The following is a 19,690-nucleotide window of genomic DNA, read 5'->3' on the forward strand; positions in this document are numbered from 1 at the left end:
CTATTACAGTTTATCACAAATATTTTTATGAAAATGACTATTTAAAAAATAAATTTAGTGGGAAGACTAGCATTGTTTTACATCTTTGCAAATTTCTTTAAAGTCTAGCTTAACAGAAGACACTTGGATCTCCCCTGCTTCTGCATTGTTTTGCTATGATGTTTTGATTGGAGATCCTCAGGGGTCTACAGACCATACCGTGAGAACTGGTCTAATATATATATGAAAGAACTTTATTTATTTATTTTTAACATCTTTATTGGAGTATAATTGCTTTACAATCGTGTGTTAGTTTCTGCTTTATAACAAAGTGAATCAGTTATACATATACATATGTTCCCGTATCTCTTCCCTCTTGTGTCTCCCTCCCTCCCACCCTCCCTATCCCACCCCTCTAGGTGGTCACAAAACCCTGAGCTGATCTCCCTGTGCTATGCAGCTGCTTCCCACTAGCTATCTATTTTACGTTTGGTAGTGTATATATGTCCATGCCACTCTCACTTTGTCACAGCTTACCCTTCCCCCTCCCCATATCCTCAAGTCCATTCTCTAGTAGGTCTGTGTGAAAGAACTTTAAATAACACAAAGTACTATGCAAGTTTAAGCAGTTATATTAATAAGTATTCCTACATTAATGTTTTAAAAAATAGTTTTTAACAAATGGCAATTTGAACTTGGTAAAAATGTGAGCATTATTAAAGGGTATATATAATATTTTTTAATTGAAGTATAGTTGATTTACAATATTGTGTTAGTTTCAGATGTACAGCATAGTGATTCAGTTATGCATATGTATATTTTTTCAGATTATTTTCCACTATAGGTTATTATAAGATATTGAATGTAGTTTCCTGTGTTATACAGTAAATCTCTGTTGCTTATCTATTTTATGTAAGGGGTATGTATACTTTGTATATTAGCGAACTATTGCTGCATAAAAATCCACCCCAAAATTTAGTGACTTGAAACAATAATAATTTACAATTCTGTGGATCAGCAGTTTGGGGCTCAGCCAGACATTTCCTGTGTGAGTCTTACCTGGGGTCACTCATGTGGCTGCAGTTAACTGGTGACTTGACTGTGGCTGGATGGTCTAAGCCTCACTCAGAAGACCAACTGTTTGTGCTGGTTATTTGTTGGGCCACACTGTCCAGCAGGCTAGTCTGGGCTTCTTGATATGGCAGCTAGATTCCAGAAGAAGCCAGAAAGTGGGCAAACCCTAACACTCAAGCTTTTTTTTTTTTTGGCTGCACCGCGTGGCATGTGGGATCCTAGTTCCCTGACCAGGGATCGGACACGCGCCCCCTGCATTGTAAGTGCAGAGTCTTAACCACTGGACTGCCAGGGAAGTCCCACACTCAAGCATTTTTCAAGCCTCTGCTTGCATTGTGCTTACTAATGTCTGGCCAAAGCAAGCCACAAGGCAAAACCCAGAGCTAGTATGGAAAGTATAGCTATCAAAGTTGGTACAGTTCTTATCCTCTTTTCATAGATAAGGAAATCAAGAAATTAAACATAACTACTTCAGAAATAAATCTAGTGAGAAGAGTGGCACTGCTTTACATCTTTGCTGATTTCTTTAAAGTCTAGCTTAATAGAAGACACTTGGGTACTCATCTGTTTCTGCATTCAGTCTGTTTTGATATGTGTTGTTTTGATTAAAGCATATGAAGAAAATGCAGCCTTACACAGATACATAGTTAGAAAAGCATTTTAATGCTTTAAAGGAGAAGTGTTTTAATAGCCTTTTCAGTTAATTGGGGATGTTTTTTTGACAATCTACTACAACGTCTGCAATGGAGAGGGGTATGTGCATGGGTCAACAGAATAGCTTGGATACATGCCACATTGTAGACCTGATACAGCTGTGGGGTATTTGCTTTCTGGAAGAATTATACCAATAAATATAAATACTTGGAAAAATAGACTATGTTTGTTTTTAACCCCTTCTCACTAGTCTGCCCACTGTTATGACCATGCAGCCTGATCTGAAATTCCTCCTGATTCTCCTATGACTGTCAACCCCTAAAATCTCTCTTCTCCATATTTCCTTTAACCTTCTAAGACATCTTTAGTATCTATTGCGCAAACACAATTAGAGCTGCAACTTAATGCTAACAACCATCAACACTGAGAGCCTAGGACAGTAGAGTATACGGTGTCTGAGCAGCGCAGCAGCAGGGCCAGGGGAGCTGTGACGTGCCCTTGTGAGGTGGAGAACATGGGTGGTGCACATGCCTGTGTTCAGCCATTGGGGGTCATCATTTCTCCACATGTGGGAGGGCTTTGCATGTCTTCTCAGCCGTGATCCTTAATAGGGTAGGATATGCTACCGTTTGCAGTGGAACAGATGCCCAAATGAAGAAAGTCTCTGATTTCAACAACACAAAGATTATTTTAAATTGGGGCACAGTATAAGGTAAGATACATAGTTTTGAGTGTTCCAAAAAAGTATATGATTTTCCTTACATCTTAGTATGATAATTACTAATATTTATTGAATGCTTACTATAATAGAAAGTGTGCTACTGTAGTACTATAATATAATATAGACAGAGCCCTTAGGATAGTACCTTTAAAGGCTTTGTGTTTTTAACTCTTATTAACTCATTCAATCCTCATACAAACCCTCTGAAGTAGGTACTGTTATTGTCCCCATTTACAGATGAAGCAACTGGGCACAGAATCATGAAATAACTTGCCCAAGGTCAAACAACTAGTAAGTGTAGAACCAGGATTTTAACCCAGACATAAGGGCTCCAAAATATAATGGATCTGACAGGCCAACTAATTCAAACTCAGGGCCTGTATTCTGTGTAGCTGTAGCCTTTGTGATGAGCATTAGTTGTCTGGTCTCTGTTGGAATAGCTACTGGAATAGAGTCATGGAGAGGTGGCATTATGGTGTGGTAGGAAAAACCCTGGGCTAGGATGAAAAATGCCAGTTTCAGGCAAATTGCATAAATTTTTCTGAGTCTTCATTTTCTCACCTCTAATATGGGTATTCTAATGCCAGTCTCTTCTGTATGTTTGGATCCTGTTTTGTCATCTATAGAGTGCCTTTAAATGTTATGTCATTAATCTGTCATGTCTGCCTTACAGAGCTGTCGCAGGGATCAAATGAGTTATATACAGAAGAGCTATAAGGGATTATTGCTTTTTGAAGTATTTGCTTTTCTGCCTCAGTATTGTGTTTTATCAAGAGTGAACTATAAAAAATAATTCAGATTTACTTGGATATTTAAGGTATAGATGCTATTCTGTAACTCTTTGTATGATCTCCTTGTATCATTTTCACACGTAGCTCTAGTACCCAAATATTGTATCAAATAGAAGTTATATTCAGTTCTATTTTCTGCCCTACTGAACAGGAAATGTAGTAGGCACGGATAATCCAAAATAATTGGTTAGCTTTGGGTATGCATTTTTGTACTTAATTTAACTGGAGCATGTGTGGCTGAGAATTCAGAGTACTTAAAGTGTTGAGCCCCTTTGGAAAACTTGAGATAAACCATATTTTTCAGACTTTGGTGTCTTGTCCCACTCTTTTCATTCTTTCCAGTTCAGGAGCCCAGCAAAGAAGATAGCTTCTCCTTCCTACCCTTCCTTCCTTTCCTCCACACACCTTGTGGTAAAGTTACAGAGCAAGAAGCTATGGGGGAGAGGTTTTGGTTTTTAAGAAAGTAACTTAAGATAATGGAGGAAACCCCAGAAATCATTTCCTTCATGCTTGAGCAGTGGTATCAACAAGAAGATACCCAACTGGGTGGTAAAGTGTCCAGGCGTCTGAGGTTGAGCCCTTCCTGAAGCAGGAATCTACATTTTGGGGAGCTACTAAGGTCAAAGCAACACAATGAAAACTTATTTGTGGCATTTTTGACTTTCATAAAACCATCAGTATAAACCTTTGTGGTCTCCCCATTCTCCTTAGCCCTTGAGGTTGAGCTTGTACCAGCCAATCATGCAGGTCATTGTCTGTACTGTTCCTCTAGTTTCGTGATGGCAACATGACTTTCTCTTGAGTCCGATGTTACAAGTGTGGTGTCCAGAACAAGGGAAGGTCATGATATTGCTCTGCCACGTGCTGGTACCTTGAAGGTCAGTGAGAACCTGAACTACGTGATCTAAAGAAAGGGCCAGAATGGTAAGGGGGGTTAATCATTAAAACAGTGGTTAAAGGAACTGGAAAAGAGAAAACTTGGAGAGGAAAGGTTGTTGATAATAGGAATATTCAAATTTCTGAAAGTTCTTATACCAAAGAGGAAATAGAATTATGACTGTTAGTAAAAATAGTTAACAGTTTTTTGAGGGCCTACTCATTTATGGTGATGTATTAGGTACACCCCATAGGTTACATATATTGCAAGGCAGGTGCCATCTCTGTTTTACAGATGATGAAACTGAGGTTCAGAGCGGTGTAGTAATATGCTCAAGGTCACACGGTTATTTTGTGATGTAATGATTAAAACCAAGGTCTCTCTACTTCCAAAGCCTGTCAGCTGTCAGATTGTACCAATTCACAGTGGGTAGGGATCACAGGGAGACAGACCTTAGAGGAAGAGGAAGAAGCTAACCATTTCAGCTGTTCTGGAGAGGAAGACTTAAAGCAGAAAACGAAACATCCCATATTGGGGCTGTTGTGAAGCGAATTCTTACATTGGAAAGATGACTTTTTTTTTTTTTTTTTTTTGCGGTACGCGGGCCTCTCACTGCTGTGGCCTCCCCCGCTGTGGAGCACAGGCTCCGGACGCGCAGGTTCAGCGGCCGTGGCTCACGGGTCCAGCTGCTCTGCGGCACTTGGGATCTTCCCGGACCAGGGCACGAACCTGCGTCCCCTGCATCGGCAGGTGGACTCCCAACCACTGCGCCACCAGGGAAGCCCCTGGAAACATGACTTTATAATTACATTCCTTATGATTCTTTTCCCATATGATTTTATGAACTCCTGTTCCAGGTCCAGGCCAGACCCTTCCTGCCTTTTCATTCTCAGTGATCCTTGTTTGGTTCTGAGAACTCATTTCTGGCCCCATCTCTGGTGAGGTCTCATCATGCAGGGATCACAATACTTGGATAATTTCTGTCCTTAAGCAAAATAAAGTTTGTGTAGTGGTTGTGTCACTTCTTCCTTTTAAAAATTGTGCTTTACTGGTACCTTCAGCGTAATGATGATTGTGCAGCATCTATGGCACCATCATAACGGCTCCTTGGATTGTGCTAAACCCAAACATAACCTGGGGGACGATATGCTACAAGTCTGAGCCACTCTTTTACCCAGTCTGTTGTCCTGCCAGTGATTTTGGATGCCTAGATGACTGCTCTATGATGCAAATACCGGTCCCTGTCTTGCGGTAGGGGAGGAGAATATAGTCCCTTGGCTGCCCAGCAGAATTGTAACAGTTGATCAGATGATGAGGGGGATGTGAAGGGCTGGGAAAGAGAGCTCATCATCTTCTTGAACTTCTTATTGTTATCTGCTTATATCTTTAAAAATTGCAGAGAATGTTTATTCGTGTTTTTTTTTAAAATAAATTATTTATTTATTTATTTTTGGCTGCGTTGGCTCTTTGTTGCTGGGCGCGTCCTTTCTCTAGTTGCGGTGAGCGGGGGCTACTCTTCGTTGCAGTGTGCAGGCTTCTCATTGCGGTGGTTTTTCTTGTTGCGGAGCACGGGCTCTAGGCGTGCGGGCTTCAGTAGTTGTGGCTCATGGGCTCTAGAGCGCAGGCTCAGTAGTTGTGGCGCACAGGCTTAGTTGCTCCGTGGCATGTGGGATCTTCCCGGACCAGGGCTCGAACCCATGTCCCCTGCATTGGCAGGTGGATTCTTAACCACTGCGCCACCAGGGAAGCCCGAGAATGTTTATTCTTACCCAAGAGTTTGACAAACTCATGTTGTTTTTACATGTTGATGTTTGATTTTGCCAGGTAATTATGGTAATATTAAAATTTCAAAACCATAAATATTTTGTAATTTTTTGTTAATAAAGTTGATAAAATTTTTTTGTAGCTTATTCACCTTGATGAAGATTGTGTAACGGAACTTTCTGTATATCACAGAAACAACAGGCAAACAATGGAGGATTTAATTTCACTGGTAAGAAATACAGCATGAATTCGAGAGTAATATCTTTTGTTTCATCATTGTTTTTTATTTTATCAGTACATTAAAAATAGTATAGTATTTTTCAGACCTATGATTTTACCATGGGTGTAAATATTGCACTTATTTTATGTTTATGTGTGTTTTCCACTCAACTCTTTTTTCTGATGTCTGGTGGATATACTCTTTAAAAATGAGATTGATCAAAGAGACAATGGAAAAAAAACTTTTAAGAAACAGAACAAATGAGTCCAGAGAATTGACAGAGTTTCAATTTTGACTACTTTAAATTCTCTAACATGGAACTGTGATTCTGTTGTAGAAATGAGGTAAACACAAAGCAGTTTTCATTTTACCTGAAAGCAACCTTGTAGCATCGCATCACCCCCAGCCTTATGAACCAAATACCATGGAATCATCATCATGATTTCTGGTATTGGATCATTTTAGCTCTTTCAGATGCTTAATCTCTAGATGACACATGTGGTTTTTTTCTAGAGATGGAGGCACTCACAGCTGTCTCTGAGTACAATCTAACACGATGGGCAGGGATTGCAGCCAACATGGCTCCTGGTTCAGTACTATGTCTCTCATCACCTATGAATCGTATTTGTTTTTTTCTCTTTTCTAACTTGAAAGGTAAAGGCCTTAAGCAAATTTTTTTTTAAACTAACAAAACTTTACTAAGCCACAATTTTTTCAGTGAGGAGGAGATATGAAGGAATTCTTTTGAATAACATAATACGTCTTTTGAATGACAATTCCAGACAAACGGAACATGTCTGGAAAACAGAATGATAATTTACTTTTTCATGGAATGAAAGGGGATGGTAAGAATTGGGAACTGCTGCCAGATATGTCAGGTCCTTAGTATTTTACAATGAAAATTCGAAGTTTTCGTGTAAACAAGTTAAAAAAAAATTACATGACCTTTTCTTTGGAATGCTCTTTAATAGAAAACTATATTTTGGATTCAAAAATTTCTTTTTTAATTTTTATTATAGAAAATTTCAAACACCTACAAAAGTAGAGAGACTAGTATAATAACAATGGTTTTCCATGTACTCATCATCCAGTTTTAACAGTTATTAACACTTTGCCAATTTTATCTATATTCCAACACTACCCTCCATCTGCCCTTTTTAGCTAGGGTATTTCAAAGCAAGTCCCATGTATCATGTCATTTTATCCAGAAAAAATTTAGTATGAGATTCACAAACTTTTAAAATCTGAATCTTAAAACTAACATACTCAGAATTTCAAGAATCATTAGGAAAAAAAAAAGTCTTTAAAATAGTATCCTTTATGTGGTGTCTACATATAATTTTCAAACTTAAAAGTGAAATGGAAATGGGAATTGTTTTCTTACTTCTGATACAGAAAACAAAATAATGAGGCATGATAGATTGTTTTCTGGTGTTACATCTCTTTAAAGATCTGTTATCCTGAAAGCTAGGCATGACCAACATCAAGAACGTGTGAGGAAAGTAATAGTTTTTCTTCTTGTGTACTTTTCCCTCATTCTTAAATGCCTGTTTATACTTACTTTCCAGTCCTAGGGATGAGTAAACAACATCTTCTTAACCTTGCCTGAACATTGTAATCACCTAGGAACTTTAATCCTGATGCCTAAATCCCACCCCCAGAAATTATTATTTCATTGGTCTGGGGTATGGCATAAGCATCACAATTTTTAAAAGCTTTCCAAATGATTGCAGTGTGTAGCCAGGAGTTGAGAAGTATTACTCTAGATTCTTGCTCTTCAAAGTGTGATCTAGAATCAGCAGCACCAGCATCACTTTGTGCTTGTTCGAAATGCAGAATCTCAGTCCCACCTCAGACCTGCTGAATCAGAATCTGCATCTTAATAAACCCTAAGTGATTCATCTATACATTAAAGCTTGTGAAGCATTGGTCTAAGTCAGTGGTTCTCAACTGGGAGTGATTTTGCCCCTCAGGGGACATTTTTGGTTGTCACAATGGGGATGTGTGTATATGCTAATGGCATCTAGTGGGTAGAGGCCAGGGATGCTGCCAGATATCCTAGAGAATAGCCACTCACCACAAAGAATTATCCAGGTCAACTATAAAATAGTGTTGAAGTTGAAAAATCCTGGTCTGGGTGGTCTCAGAGAATTCACATTGGTTCTAGGTACTTTCCAGTTTAAAGAGCCTTGGGAAAACCAGGTTTGAGATCAGCCGTGGTCTGTTCTGGCATCTTGGGAGCTCTAGGGGCTGGCTAGACAGGACAGAGATAAGTTTAATGTGATCCATGCTGGGTATGGTGCTGCTGATCTTTGTGTAAGAGAGAGAAACAATATTATTCCCAAACATTCAACTCATGGAACTACCACTTTTATATTATATACATGAGCATTCTTTTTTTTTTTTTTTTTTTTTTTTTTTTTTTTTTGCGGTACACGGGTCTCTCACTGTTGTGGCCTCTCCAGTTGCGGAGCACAGGCTCCGGACGTGCAGGCTCAGCGGCCATGGGTCACGGGCCCAGCCACTCCACAGCATGTGGGATCTTCCCGGACCAGGGCACGAACCCATGTCCCCTGCATTGGCAGGCGGACTCTCAACCACTGCGCCACCAGGGAAGCCCTACATGAGCATTCTTAAACTGCTTTTTGTATGTGGAAGTGAGAGTCTCTCATGTGTCATGATTTTGAGCCATCTCATAGTCCTGTTGAGATTTTCTCCTGTGGTGCTAGAGCTTCCACTTCATAGCTTTCCTTACTTTCCCCCGATCTTCCAGCCTTGAGTGGCTCTGGATTGTGAAGCAGCCAGTTATGTATCTGGCTTCGCTGAGGGTCGCATGTGCACACGAGAACCTACAGACCAAGACAGATCCTTTCCTCTCGCCCCTGCAGTGCAAACACCCATGTATTCTGGTGGTGGAAGTTTAAAGATTGAGGGCCTCAGGAGCAAGGTCAGGAGAAGGATGGTGGGCCACTCGTCAATTTCTCAAACCTCTGTTCCAGTAGCTGCCTCTCCTCAGCCCAGGTGCCCAGGCAGTCCTTAAACATTTAGCTTGCCTGAACAGTAACTGGGGATTTTAAAATGTTTTTTGTTTTCTAGAAATGGAACCTTCTTTATAACAGGTAAACCTGTTGCTTTACTTTCAGACATTTGACTTTCAAAAGAGGGAGCTGCCTAAAAGATAAGGGAGACATTGGTTGCATTAGACTTGGGGATCGACATCACCTGAAAAGCATTACTAATGTGTTGATTTATCTGTTATTAAACATAGAACTCCCCTGTGCATCTTATTTTAATAAGTAGTATGAAGTGGCTATGGCAAAAAAGTTATTAAAAGGATGCTTTTTTGCCTAGGGAAGTAGAGTTTCCAGGATTATAAAACTGAGGCCTGTTTAGAAAATTCCACCTAAAACCCTTAGCGCCTTCCAGGTATTGTTTACAATGCCTGGGTTATGCCATTGTTGACAAGCAAGTGGCAACTTGTTTCTGAGCAATTGTCTGTAATCAGTTTATGACATCTCTTTCAAAAAGGCAGCTATCACCCATGAGACCATGGATGTGGGAGGTACAGAAAAAACCTTTTTTTTTTTTTTTTTTTTCAGTACGCGGGCCTCTCACTGTTGTGGCCTCTCCCGTTGTGGAGCACAGGCTCCGGACGCGCAGGCTTAGTGGCCATGGCGCACAGGCCCAGCCGTTCTGCGGCATGTGAGATCTTCCCGGACCGGGGCACGAACCTGTGTCCCCTGCATTAGCAGGCGGACTCTCAACCACTGCACCACCAGGGAAGCCCCCAGAAAAAACCTTTAACATAGCTTCTGGAAAGTAGAGAGTGATTATAACTATGTAGTTTTCACCTAGTTTCCAAGTACCTTCTCCATGAAACCTTTTCCGTCCTTCCTTTCCCCCAACCTTTCTGGATTAAAGGCAACATTCCATGATAATTTATCACAGTGTTATACTTCTTCCACTATATTGATAGATCCATTATGTAAATTTCAAAGCATATACTATGATTGTGGCCATCTAAAATGTTAACAGATAAAATTTATTAATAAAATCAGAGGTGATAGTAGACCTCTTTGGATCGTGCACTTTGTGAGGTACATAGCACAAAATATTATTTAGCATTAAAATTTAACACTTTTGTAGGGCAGAGGGTCTCAAAGTCTTGAGTACATTATTTAGAAACTTTCAGTCATTCACGTAGATTGAACAGACATGTTTACATCCAACACTTCCTAAAACCTCACTAAAATAACAGTAAAGGAATAAAAAGACAAACAATTCACAATGAAGAGAAGAAAAGAGGAGACAAAAAAAATGTCAGTAAAATTTTAGAAGTTACAAAATGGCTAAGTGGCAGCTGACCTAGCACTTTGGAGAAAGCTGAAAGCAAAGTGCCTGCAGTGGGAAAAGGCAGTAAGCAAATTGATTAGAGCCCTGGAGCTCCAGAAAAGCTCAGGAATCAGAAGTCCTAGGAACCTCTGGAGTCAGGGAAGTGAGCAGGGTGGAAACAGGAAGGTTGGTTGAAAGTCTGTATTAGGAGCAGTTAGATTGCTAGGTCCCTCTGTTTGCCTTGTGCTGTATGATAGCCACCTCTTCTCCACTCCAGCAGAAGATTGGAGACATTGAACAAGAGGCACTCTTGTACCAGATGCAGCTCAGGTGGGGGTGATGAGCCATTCTGAAATGGATGCATTGACACACACATTCCTCTTACTGAACAGTGAACCACTGCCTCTAACTCTCTTCCCTATTCAACTCTGAGAATGCTGGGATCAGGATTTTATCCTAATTGCAGTGGGGTTGGGGAAAATATTGGAAGACTCATCTCTAGGGAAAAGCCAAGAGAGCCAGGTTCCTGTCTCTTCACCTTAGAGAGAAGCCCATAAGGTAATGAGCAGGCCTAAACTACACAAGAGTCTTAAGTAGCTGCGTAGTATACTCTTTGCTTTCAAATAGAGACAGACAGCCAAAGATCACCAGACCTTTGAGGACGGCCTCTAACATGAAAGTCAAAGATCAAAACAAATGGGGTGGTGGGAGAGAAGGAAGAAAAAGCAAAGATGCTCAGAAAAAACAGATAATGCAGGGAGTGGAAGAAAATAGCCAAGAAACAATAATTAATATTCTCTGAGATAAGAGAAGCTATTTCTTTTTTGAAATAGGAATAAGATGACTAAAAAGTAACATTTTAAGAGATACTCTTGAAGATTTAAAATATGGCTACAGAAATGAAAAGCTCAGTAGAAATGTTTGAAAAATGAAGGTAATGTGAAGTCTTTCAAAAGTAGAACCTAAAGACAAAGAGATGCACAAAGAAAAGAGAAGGGGTAAGAAAGGTCCAACATAGACATAATAGAAGTTGCAGGAAGATAAAACAGAGAAGAAGAAGGGGAAGGAAACCATCACAGAAATAGTACAAGAAGAAATATTCCAGAACTGAAAGGTATGAGTTTCTAAGAATGAAGGGACTTAACTAGGGTTTGGCAAAATGGATGAAAATAGATTCACACAAAGGCCTGTTTTAGTGAAATTTCAGAAAACTAGGGGGGAAAAGGAGATCCAAAAAAGTTTCTAGAGACAAGAAACAAAAGGTCATACACAAAGGCTTGGGAATCAGAAAGACTTTAGATTTTTCGATTACTAGAAGCTAGAAGACCATGAGACGGTGCCTTCAAAGCTGTGGAAATTATTGTCAGCCTCGAATTCCATACTCAGGCAAACCAGAGTCAAGCGTGTGGATAGCATACAGTCATTTATCAGACATGCAAGATCTCAAAAAATTTACCTCCTCTTCATCCACACTCAGGAAGTTGTTGGGGGAAATGTTCCACCAAAACAAGAAAGTAAACGAAGAGAAAGGAACAGGTAGGATCTAGGAAACCAAGGGGTATATTGTAGAATAGAAGTGAAGGGAACCCCTCAATCGACAGTTGAGTTGCAGGCTGAGAAAGAAGCCAGCCCAGAGTGGAGCATAGAATGCAGACATCAGGTGGAATGTCTCCAAAATGAGACAGAGGAGGAGACAGATTAGCTGATGTGTTGTGAACATGTTGGGAGGAGGTGAAGAGTGTTGGAGAGTGTGGAGTTGAGTTAGTAAGATGACTAACTGCTTTTTTATTTTTAACTTCAAGAAAAAGTTTCAAAAGAAGAAAATGCAAGGATAGCACCCTGTGTGGTTTGGTTGCAGGGCTGATATTCAACCAGTATGGCCATACAGATTATTAAGATACTAGAATATTTGTATACTGATTGGTAAATAACTACTACACTGAGTGCCCTCCCTGTTGCCCTGTAACCTCCCTTAGGCCTGGTACCTCCCTCCGGTCCTGCCTCATATCCAGCAATTAAAAGGTTAATAGTTGGCATGGCAGGGGTTTCCCAGGAACCTACTCATATTTTGGCCTCTGTTTTGATTCACTGGGGTCAGGGTACCAATTAAGTATTTTGAATATTGCCTTTACTTAGTTGTAAATACTATTTATATAATCATAATAATGTAAATGTTGATTTAACTAAAAATTATAAAACTATAGTAGGAGGATGCAGGGAAATATGTTCGGGGGAAGGAAGGAGTTGTAGTAGAGCTAAATTCTTATTTTCTATAGTAAGAAATCTAGAGATAATACCGGAAGCTGAAAAAAATTAAAGCTGTATATGCAATTAATTTAGAAATATAGAAAAAACAGCCAAAGGTGCCTTTTAGGGAGTGGAAATTGTGTGTGTGTGGGAGTGGTGTAGGGGATTGCTGTCTTTCATTATATGCTTTAAAGCCAAAAAAAAAATCTAAATTCTGAATGTTTGTTACATTGAGGAAAAAAATTAATTTAAAATAAAACATTATTTCAAAAAGCAAGTTTAGTCTTCTAAACAATTTGATTTTCTTTTCCTCCAGTGGCAGTATGATCACCTCACAGCTACTTATCTTCTACTCCTAGCCAAGAAGGCTCGGGGAAAACCAGTTCGTTTAAGGCTTCTTTCTTCCTGTGGACAAGCCAACTCGACTGCAGTCACAAACATCAAGGTGAATGTCAGAAGCTTTTATGTGAGTGCCTTCTGCTCTTGCCATGTGCCCATCTTGTTCATAAGTGGATACATTTCAGGGAAGTTAACTTTGCTGGTGTCAGGGGCCCACAAGCAAGACATTTTTATGATTTAAATATTTTTGATGAGGAAAATGGGAAATTCTGAATGAGAACACTAGAATTTTGAATGTCTACATGGCATTAAAAACAAAAAAATTTCTCCCTCCCCTTTTTTCCACAAAAGTAACTCCTGATGTAGAATAATTTTAAGCCACAGATAAGCTAAAGGAAAATAGAATTTACCTATAAAGCTACTACCACCTATAGATAAAATAGTTTATATTTTATTGTATCTTTCCAGTCTTTTTTTAGTATGCTTGTTTATATAATTTATGTAAATTATAGGACATATTATACTTTATATAACATGAAGTATTTCAGTGAATATTTTGATACTCATATTCAGGGTTTAGGTTGTTTGTTTTGAGCAGCAGCTGTAGCTCATGCAACTCAAATTCCTTGTATGAGTTATAACCAAATTATTTTTTTCTATTTTGTTGTCTTTGTCTCATTTTCCTTTGTCATGAACATTTAGAATGGTGGAGAAGCCTTACATATTTGGAAGCACCATGTCATTCCTAAGTGCTCAAATTAGTGTCTGTTTTCTGTGTGATTCTTTGTATCTCCCATGCCTTAAAATTCCACCTTCCAAATACTTTGCCAGATAGGTGTGGAGCTTTGTAATATAATCTTCCCTCCATTAATTCAAGTTGCAGTTTAAATGGTTTTAACATTAGGAAACTGTACTTTTGTCATTCTCAGAGAGAAAGAGTTGGCCCTCTTCATGGAATCCAGTATAGCAGAAATGATTATGTGTGTGAGGTGATATTTTTTTCTTTAGATCTCAAAACTCTGTTTTTAAAAAATGTTCAAATGCCACCTCTTTCATAATCTTTTTTTGAACGCTGAATGCCCCCCCCGCCACCGTCATTTCCTTTAACAACTCAATTTTGACCTCTCTTCAATCATGTGCTGCAGGTATAGTGGGTCTTTTGTCCCTGCCAGACCTAATTTGTCTCCCTTCTCTCCGTAGTTGGTCTTTTGACCAAATTAAGAACCAAAAGTGTTAGTGTAAGGGGCTGTTGTGTAAAGAAATCTCTGAAGTGAGATAATCTTATTGCTGGGTTGTTTTTCTAATCTGTTCTTCGAGAGTTGTACTGGGCTGGTGAATATCCCATGCCCAGGCAGATCTTTTACCCACGGACTCCATGAATCATCCTATCCCTCATCCTGCTCACAGGGCAAACCCTTTAAAGTCTCACACCCAAGTCAATACCTTTGGGTCTAAGAGGACACAAAAACATAAACTTTGCTTCTGATCAAGGTAATTTCAGAAAGATATTAGATACCTCCATACTTAGAATAAACCTCAGCTAAATTTTAAGGTTTATGACACCCCAGTTAAGGTTTAAGACCCTAGTTTAAAAGGTCTTAGACATTTTCCTAAGCCATTAGATTTTCTTATATCTGGATTGGTGTGGTCTCAATTCATCTGCATATGTGAGTCATAGAGTATCCAAGTAGAAAGGATCTGGGAAGATGTTTACTCTTATCTTCCATCTAATGAGCATTTATTTACCTAATAATTCAATCATTTGGGCATTTATATTATTGAGCCAATTTTTATAGCCAATAAAGAGATATTTTAATGACAAGCAATGAAGTAGAAATCAAATTTTGGGTTTTTTTTCTGGTCTTTATGCAACTCACTAAGGCTTGAAGCAAGCTATATAGTCTCTGTGCTATTCTCCTCCTTGATAGAATCACTCTTTTTTCTCTGGAGTGTTGTTTATAAGAAAGTAAGTAATTCTGAACGGTTAATCAATAGATGCCACTTTCAGTGAAACAATAATACAGTCTGATCTGAGAATCACAAAAGACCACGTATCAACATCATTAGCATTTTCAGGCCCCGTGCTAGCTCTTGGGAAACAAATCTGTGTACAGGGTAGTGCTTGTTGTCTAACAGTTAAGTTGAGGCAAGCTATACGTATAGATAATACTACATCGTAGTAGGTGGCGGGTGCCAGCTAAGCGCTAGAGGTGTGCGGTAGGGGCTTTAGAGGGTGAGAGTGGTCACCGTGGGTGATCTGAACTGGATCCATATTTAAGTTTAGAAAAATACAAAAGAAGGAGCACAGAATTCAGGGCAAGATAAATGGAATTAGCAAAAACTCAGGCACCTAAATGTGCTCAATGTATCCTTTTGGCAGTGACTAGACTTGTTTGGTTAAAATAAAGAGTTCAAGGGGGAAAAGTAAAAGAGGAAGAGAGTGAATGGGTGATCTGGAAGGGTAGCTGAGAGCTAGATTGTAGGGAACCTTGAAATGCCAGGTCAGAGGGTTACACTTTGTGCTGTAAGTAATGGGAAACTGGGTTTTTGAGCAAGACATGACATGTCACCAACATGACTGATTTTCAGAGTTCATCCAGTTGTATATAGGATTGTTCAGTCAGGGATGTTTATGTGCTTTTATTATCTACTGCAGTACCCTGGCAGCCTTCATTCATACGACACTGTGCTTTTCACAACTGGGCATAGACTTAGCTTTAGTATTTTTCTCAGCCTAGCACTCCATGTAGCTAGTTCTAGTTGATGGTAATTGACAACCCTGGAGAACTCTGTCACCCCTGGTTGAGAGGGTGGGAAGATTGGTGGCAGGGACCATGTTGTCCATTTGAATAGTTCAGGTATGAGAAGATTTGTCCTTGAATCAGAAAATTAGAAAAGAAAGGATGGAATGTAAGAAATTCAAGTACAGTTGCTTGGCCAGGCTAACTAGATATTGAAGGAAAGGAAAGGAGTGAAAAATAAAAAATCCAACTATACTCCATAGTCTTAGAATTTAGGGTATATCTAGTGTACTCCTAGTTTTTTTGAGGGGGAAGAGTGAAGGAAAATAAATGACTGGTGGTATTATTAGCATAGGACCCCGAATAGCCTGTCTCCAGGAGATCTTTCATAAGTCTAATTTATTCCTAGTAGAAATTGCGAGCTACTCAGTATGTTCTTGCAACCAAGAAACCTGTATTTCAGAGTCCCTTCCATCTACTTTGTCGGAGAGCTTCTTATTTATAGATTTGCAAAACAGTTATTTGTCTGGTGTTATAGTGATTATCTGATAATGATATGCTAAGTAGATTGCCATATAACATAAGAATGTTCCAAGGCATCTTGTTTGAGAGTCAGAGATTCTCCTATCTAATAATTTTTTTTTTTGCGGTACGCGGGCCTCTCACTGTTGTGGCCTCTCCTGTTGCGGAGCACAGGCTCGGGATGCGCAGGCTCAGCAGCCATGGCTCACGGGCCCAGCCGCTCCGTGGCATGTGGGATCTTCCCAGACTGGGGCCCAAACCCGCATCCCCTGCATCGGCAGGCGGACTCTCAACCACTGCGCCACCAGGGAAGCCCCTCTAATAATTTGAATTAAAAATTTTTGACTTCCTGTTTTGGGTGGTGATCTCCTTCAGTCTACTGTCTCTCATTTGTTTCTGCTTCGAGGACCTTGCCCTGTGCCTGCAATATATTCTTTTAAAATGGAATCATGGTGGTGTTGTTTCTGAGTTCTTCTATTTTTGAATAGTCAAAGAATCTGAGTCTAGAAGATGTGATCGCCAGTGATGAAAATTATGTGGCTGGATTAATAGACTATGAATGGTGTGAAGACATTTCATCAACAGGTGTGGCTACTCCACAAACACCACAGGTTGGTTATTTTTATTACTGTTTAAAGTAGAATATGTTACCTCAATTATAAAAAATATCTAGGTTCTAACATAAGATCTAGTTTGTGCTTGCAAATTTAATGAATTCCTAAGCCATTGAAAATATTAATGGGAGATTGTTGGAATATAAATGAAAGGGAAGCCAATTATTTCCAAGTTGAAGAAAGCCAAGATTCCATTTTGGAGCACTTCACTGCTCTTTTTTCCTTCCCTTCCCTCCCCATCTCTTTAAAAAATGAGGTATAATTTACATGTCCCTGTTGCTCCACAGACTTATCAGTACTTGATATTTTTTGTTATTTAATATCTTCTAATCTGGTGAGTGTAAAGTGATATCTCACTGTGGTTTTAATTTGTACTTTTCTGGTTATTTATTTATCTCTTCATATATTAATCAGCCAATGGTTTTTCCTGTTTTATGAAATGGCTTTTTTTGTGTCCTTTGCCTATTTTTCTGTTGGATTGTTTCTTGGTGGTATTGAGGAAGTTCTTAATTTAATTTTAATTCTAATCCTTTGTTGGTTATGTGTTGCAGGTATATTGTCTGAGTTTGTCACTTGTCTTTTTACTTTGATGGCAGAAGTCATTAATTTTAATGTTACAAGTTGTCAGTATTTTCCTTTATGGTTTATAATTTTTGTGTATTTTAAAAGAAACCATTCTACAGAAGTCATAAATGCATTCACATATATTGCTTCTAAAGGTTTTAAAGCTTTTCCTTTCACATTAAGTCTTTAGTCTGTGGAGAATTAATTCTCTTGTATGGTATGAGGTAGGGAATCAATTTTTCCCTCTTATAATCAGTTGTGCCAGCACCATTGACAAGTCCAGTCTTTCTGCACTGATCTACAATGGCACTTCTATCACATATCAAGTTGTTATATAAGTGTGTCTGCTTCTGAGAAATATTTTGTTTTATTGGTTTATTTGTACAAATACCATATATCTTATTTCTTTAGTTTTATAATATTTCTTTTATCTGGTTGGCCAATTTGCTCCCATCTTCTTTAAGAATGTCTATTCTTGCTCCTTTGCATTTCCATATACATTTTAGACTCATTTTGATAAATTTTACATACACTTCAACTTGGGGAAAATTGAAGTCTATATCCTCAAATCCCCCATCTGTAAACACAGTATACCTCTCTATTTATTAGGTTTTAGTTAATTACTTTCAATAAAATTTTATAACTTTCTCTAAAATGATCTTACATATCTTTTACTAGATTTATTCCTGAGTACTTTTGTTTTTTATTGCTATTGGGAATGGTAGGTTGTTTGTTTGTTTGTTTGTTTGTTTTTGCGGTATGCGGGCCTCTCACTGTTGTGGCCTCTCCCGTTGCGGAGCACAGGCTCCAGACGCGCAGGCTCAGCGGCCATGGCTCACGGGCCCAGCCGCTCTGCGGCATGTGGGATCTTCCCGCATGTGGGATCATCCCGGACCGGGGCATGACCCCGCGTCCCCTGCATCGGCAGGCGGACTCTCAACCACTGCGCCACCAGGGAAGCCCATTTGGTAGGTTTTTTTAAATCACATTTTTAAACTGTCTGATATTGGTGTAAAGATATGAAACTGATTTTTGTGTATTGATGTTATATTCAACAACTTTCCTAAACTCTTTTAAATTCTTACAGTTTATATATTCTTTTGAGTGTTGTAGAAAATTATATCATCTATGGATGACAGTTTTGTTACTTCCTTTCCAGTTCTCATGCCTTTAATATCTTTTTATTACTGCACTTAGTAGTCCTAGCAGTATAGTAAGCATTCTTCTGTTCTTCCCAATTGTAGAATGATGCTTCTAATATTTTATCATTCAGTATGATGTTTGTTCTCTCTTTTTCCCTCCTCTTTCCCCTTCCCCCTCCGTGTTCTCCTTTCCCTTATCCTTCTTTTCCCTCTTTCCCCTCTGTGCCCCCCGACCCCATATTTTTCAGATTAAGACCTTTTTTTCATCTAGTCCTGGTTTGCTAAGATTTGTTTAAAAATTATGAATCTCTGTTGCAGAAAAAAGGATAGAATTCATCTATTGAGATAATCATCTGGTTTTGTTCTTTCCATTTGTTAATGTAGTATATGTTATATTAATAGATTTGATGTTAAACCAATCTTGTATTCTTTAGATAAGCCCAGTTTGTCATGATGTATTACTATCTTTTTTTATACATTGCTGGGTTTAGTTTACTAACATTTTGTTTAGGTTTTTTGCTTCTATGTTCTTAAATAAGATTGGCCTATTATCTTCTTTCTTATATGATTTTTTTTCTTTTGAAAACTTTATTATTATTGATACATAAATAGTACATAGATACATTCATCTTGTAAAAAATTCAAACAATATGGAACAGCTGAATAAAGAGTGAAAGCCTTTCTTCTCCTGTTCTTGCATCCCATCCCATCTTATAGTAATCGTATCTGATTGGCATTAAGATTGCCCATCCCATCTTATATTAATCGTATCTGATTGACATTAAGATTATAACTAGTCTTTGAAAATGACTTGGGACATATTCTTTCTTTTTTTTTCTCTGGAATGGTTTTTAAGAGCTATTAATTATATTTTGCTTGAATGTATGATAGAACTTATTATGTAACTATCTGGGCCTGGAATGTTTCTGTGAGAAGCTAGTCAACTACTGATTCAATTTCTTTTGTATTCATAGGACTACACAGTATTTCAATTTCTTTTCGTCAGTTTGGTGAATTTTGTTTTTCTAGTGTCCATTTCATACATGTTTTAAAATGTTTTGGCATAAAATCAACAGGAGGATATTATGATCTTGTTAATGTCTGTAGTA

The 19,690-nt window shown here is 38.6% G+C and overlaps 1 protein-coding gene across 5 annotated transcripts in view; it reads left to right on the top strand.

Moving 5' to 3' along the window:
- Positions 1 to 19,690, top strand: part of MELK (maternal embryonic leucine zipper kinase) — a 78,572-nt gene that overhangs the window by 43,995 nt on the left and 14,887 nt on the right. The window contains exons 11-14 of one of the 5 annotated variants that reach the window (XM_033431116.2): positions 104 to 199; positions 6,003 to 6,089; positions 12,976 to 13,104; positions 16,750 to 16,872. In XM_033431116.2, the coding sequence (XP_033287007.1) occupies positions 104 to 199; positions 6,003 to 6,089; positions 12,976 to 13,104; positions 16,750 to 16,872 (435 nt within the window). The remainder of the gene's footprint in view (positions 1 to 103; positions 200 to 6,002; positions 6,090 to 12,975; positions 13,105 to 16,749; positions 16,873 to 19,690) is intronic. The other 4 variants (XM_033431118.2, XM_004271439.4, XM_033431119.2 and 1 more) reach the window with 4 other exon arrangements.

This window comes from Orcinus orca, chromosome 6, assembly GCF_937001465.1.
Source record: "Orcinus orca chromosome 6, mOrcOrc1.1, whole genome shotgun sequence".
Lineage (NCBI taxonomy): Eukaryota > Metazoa > Chordata > Mammalia > Artiodactyla > Delphinidae > Orcinus > Orcinus orca.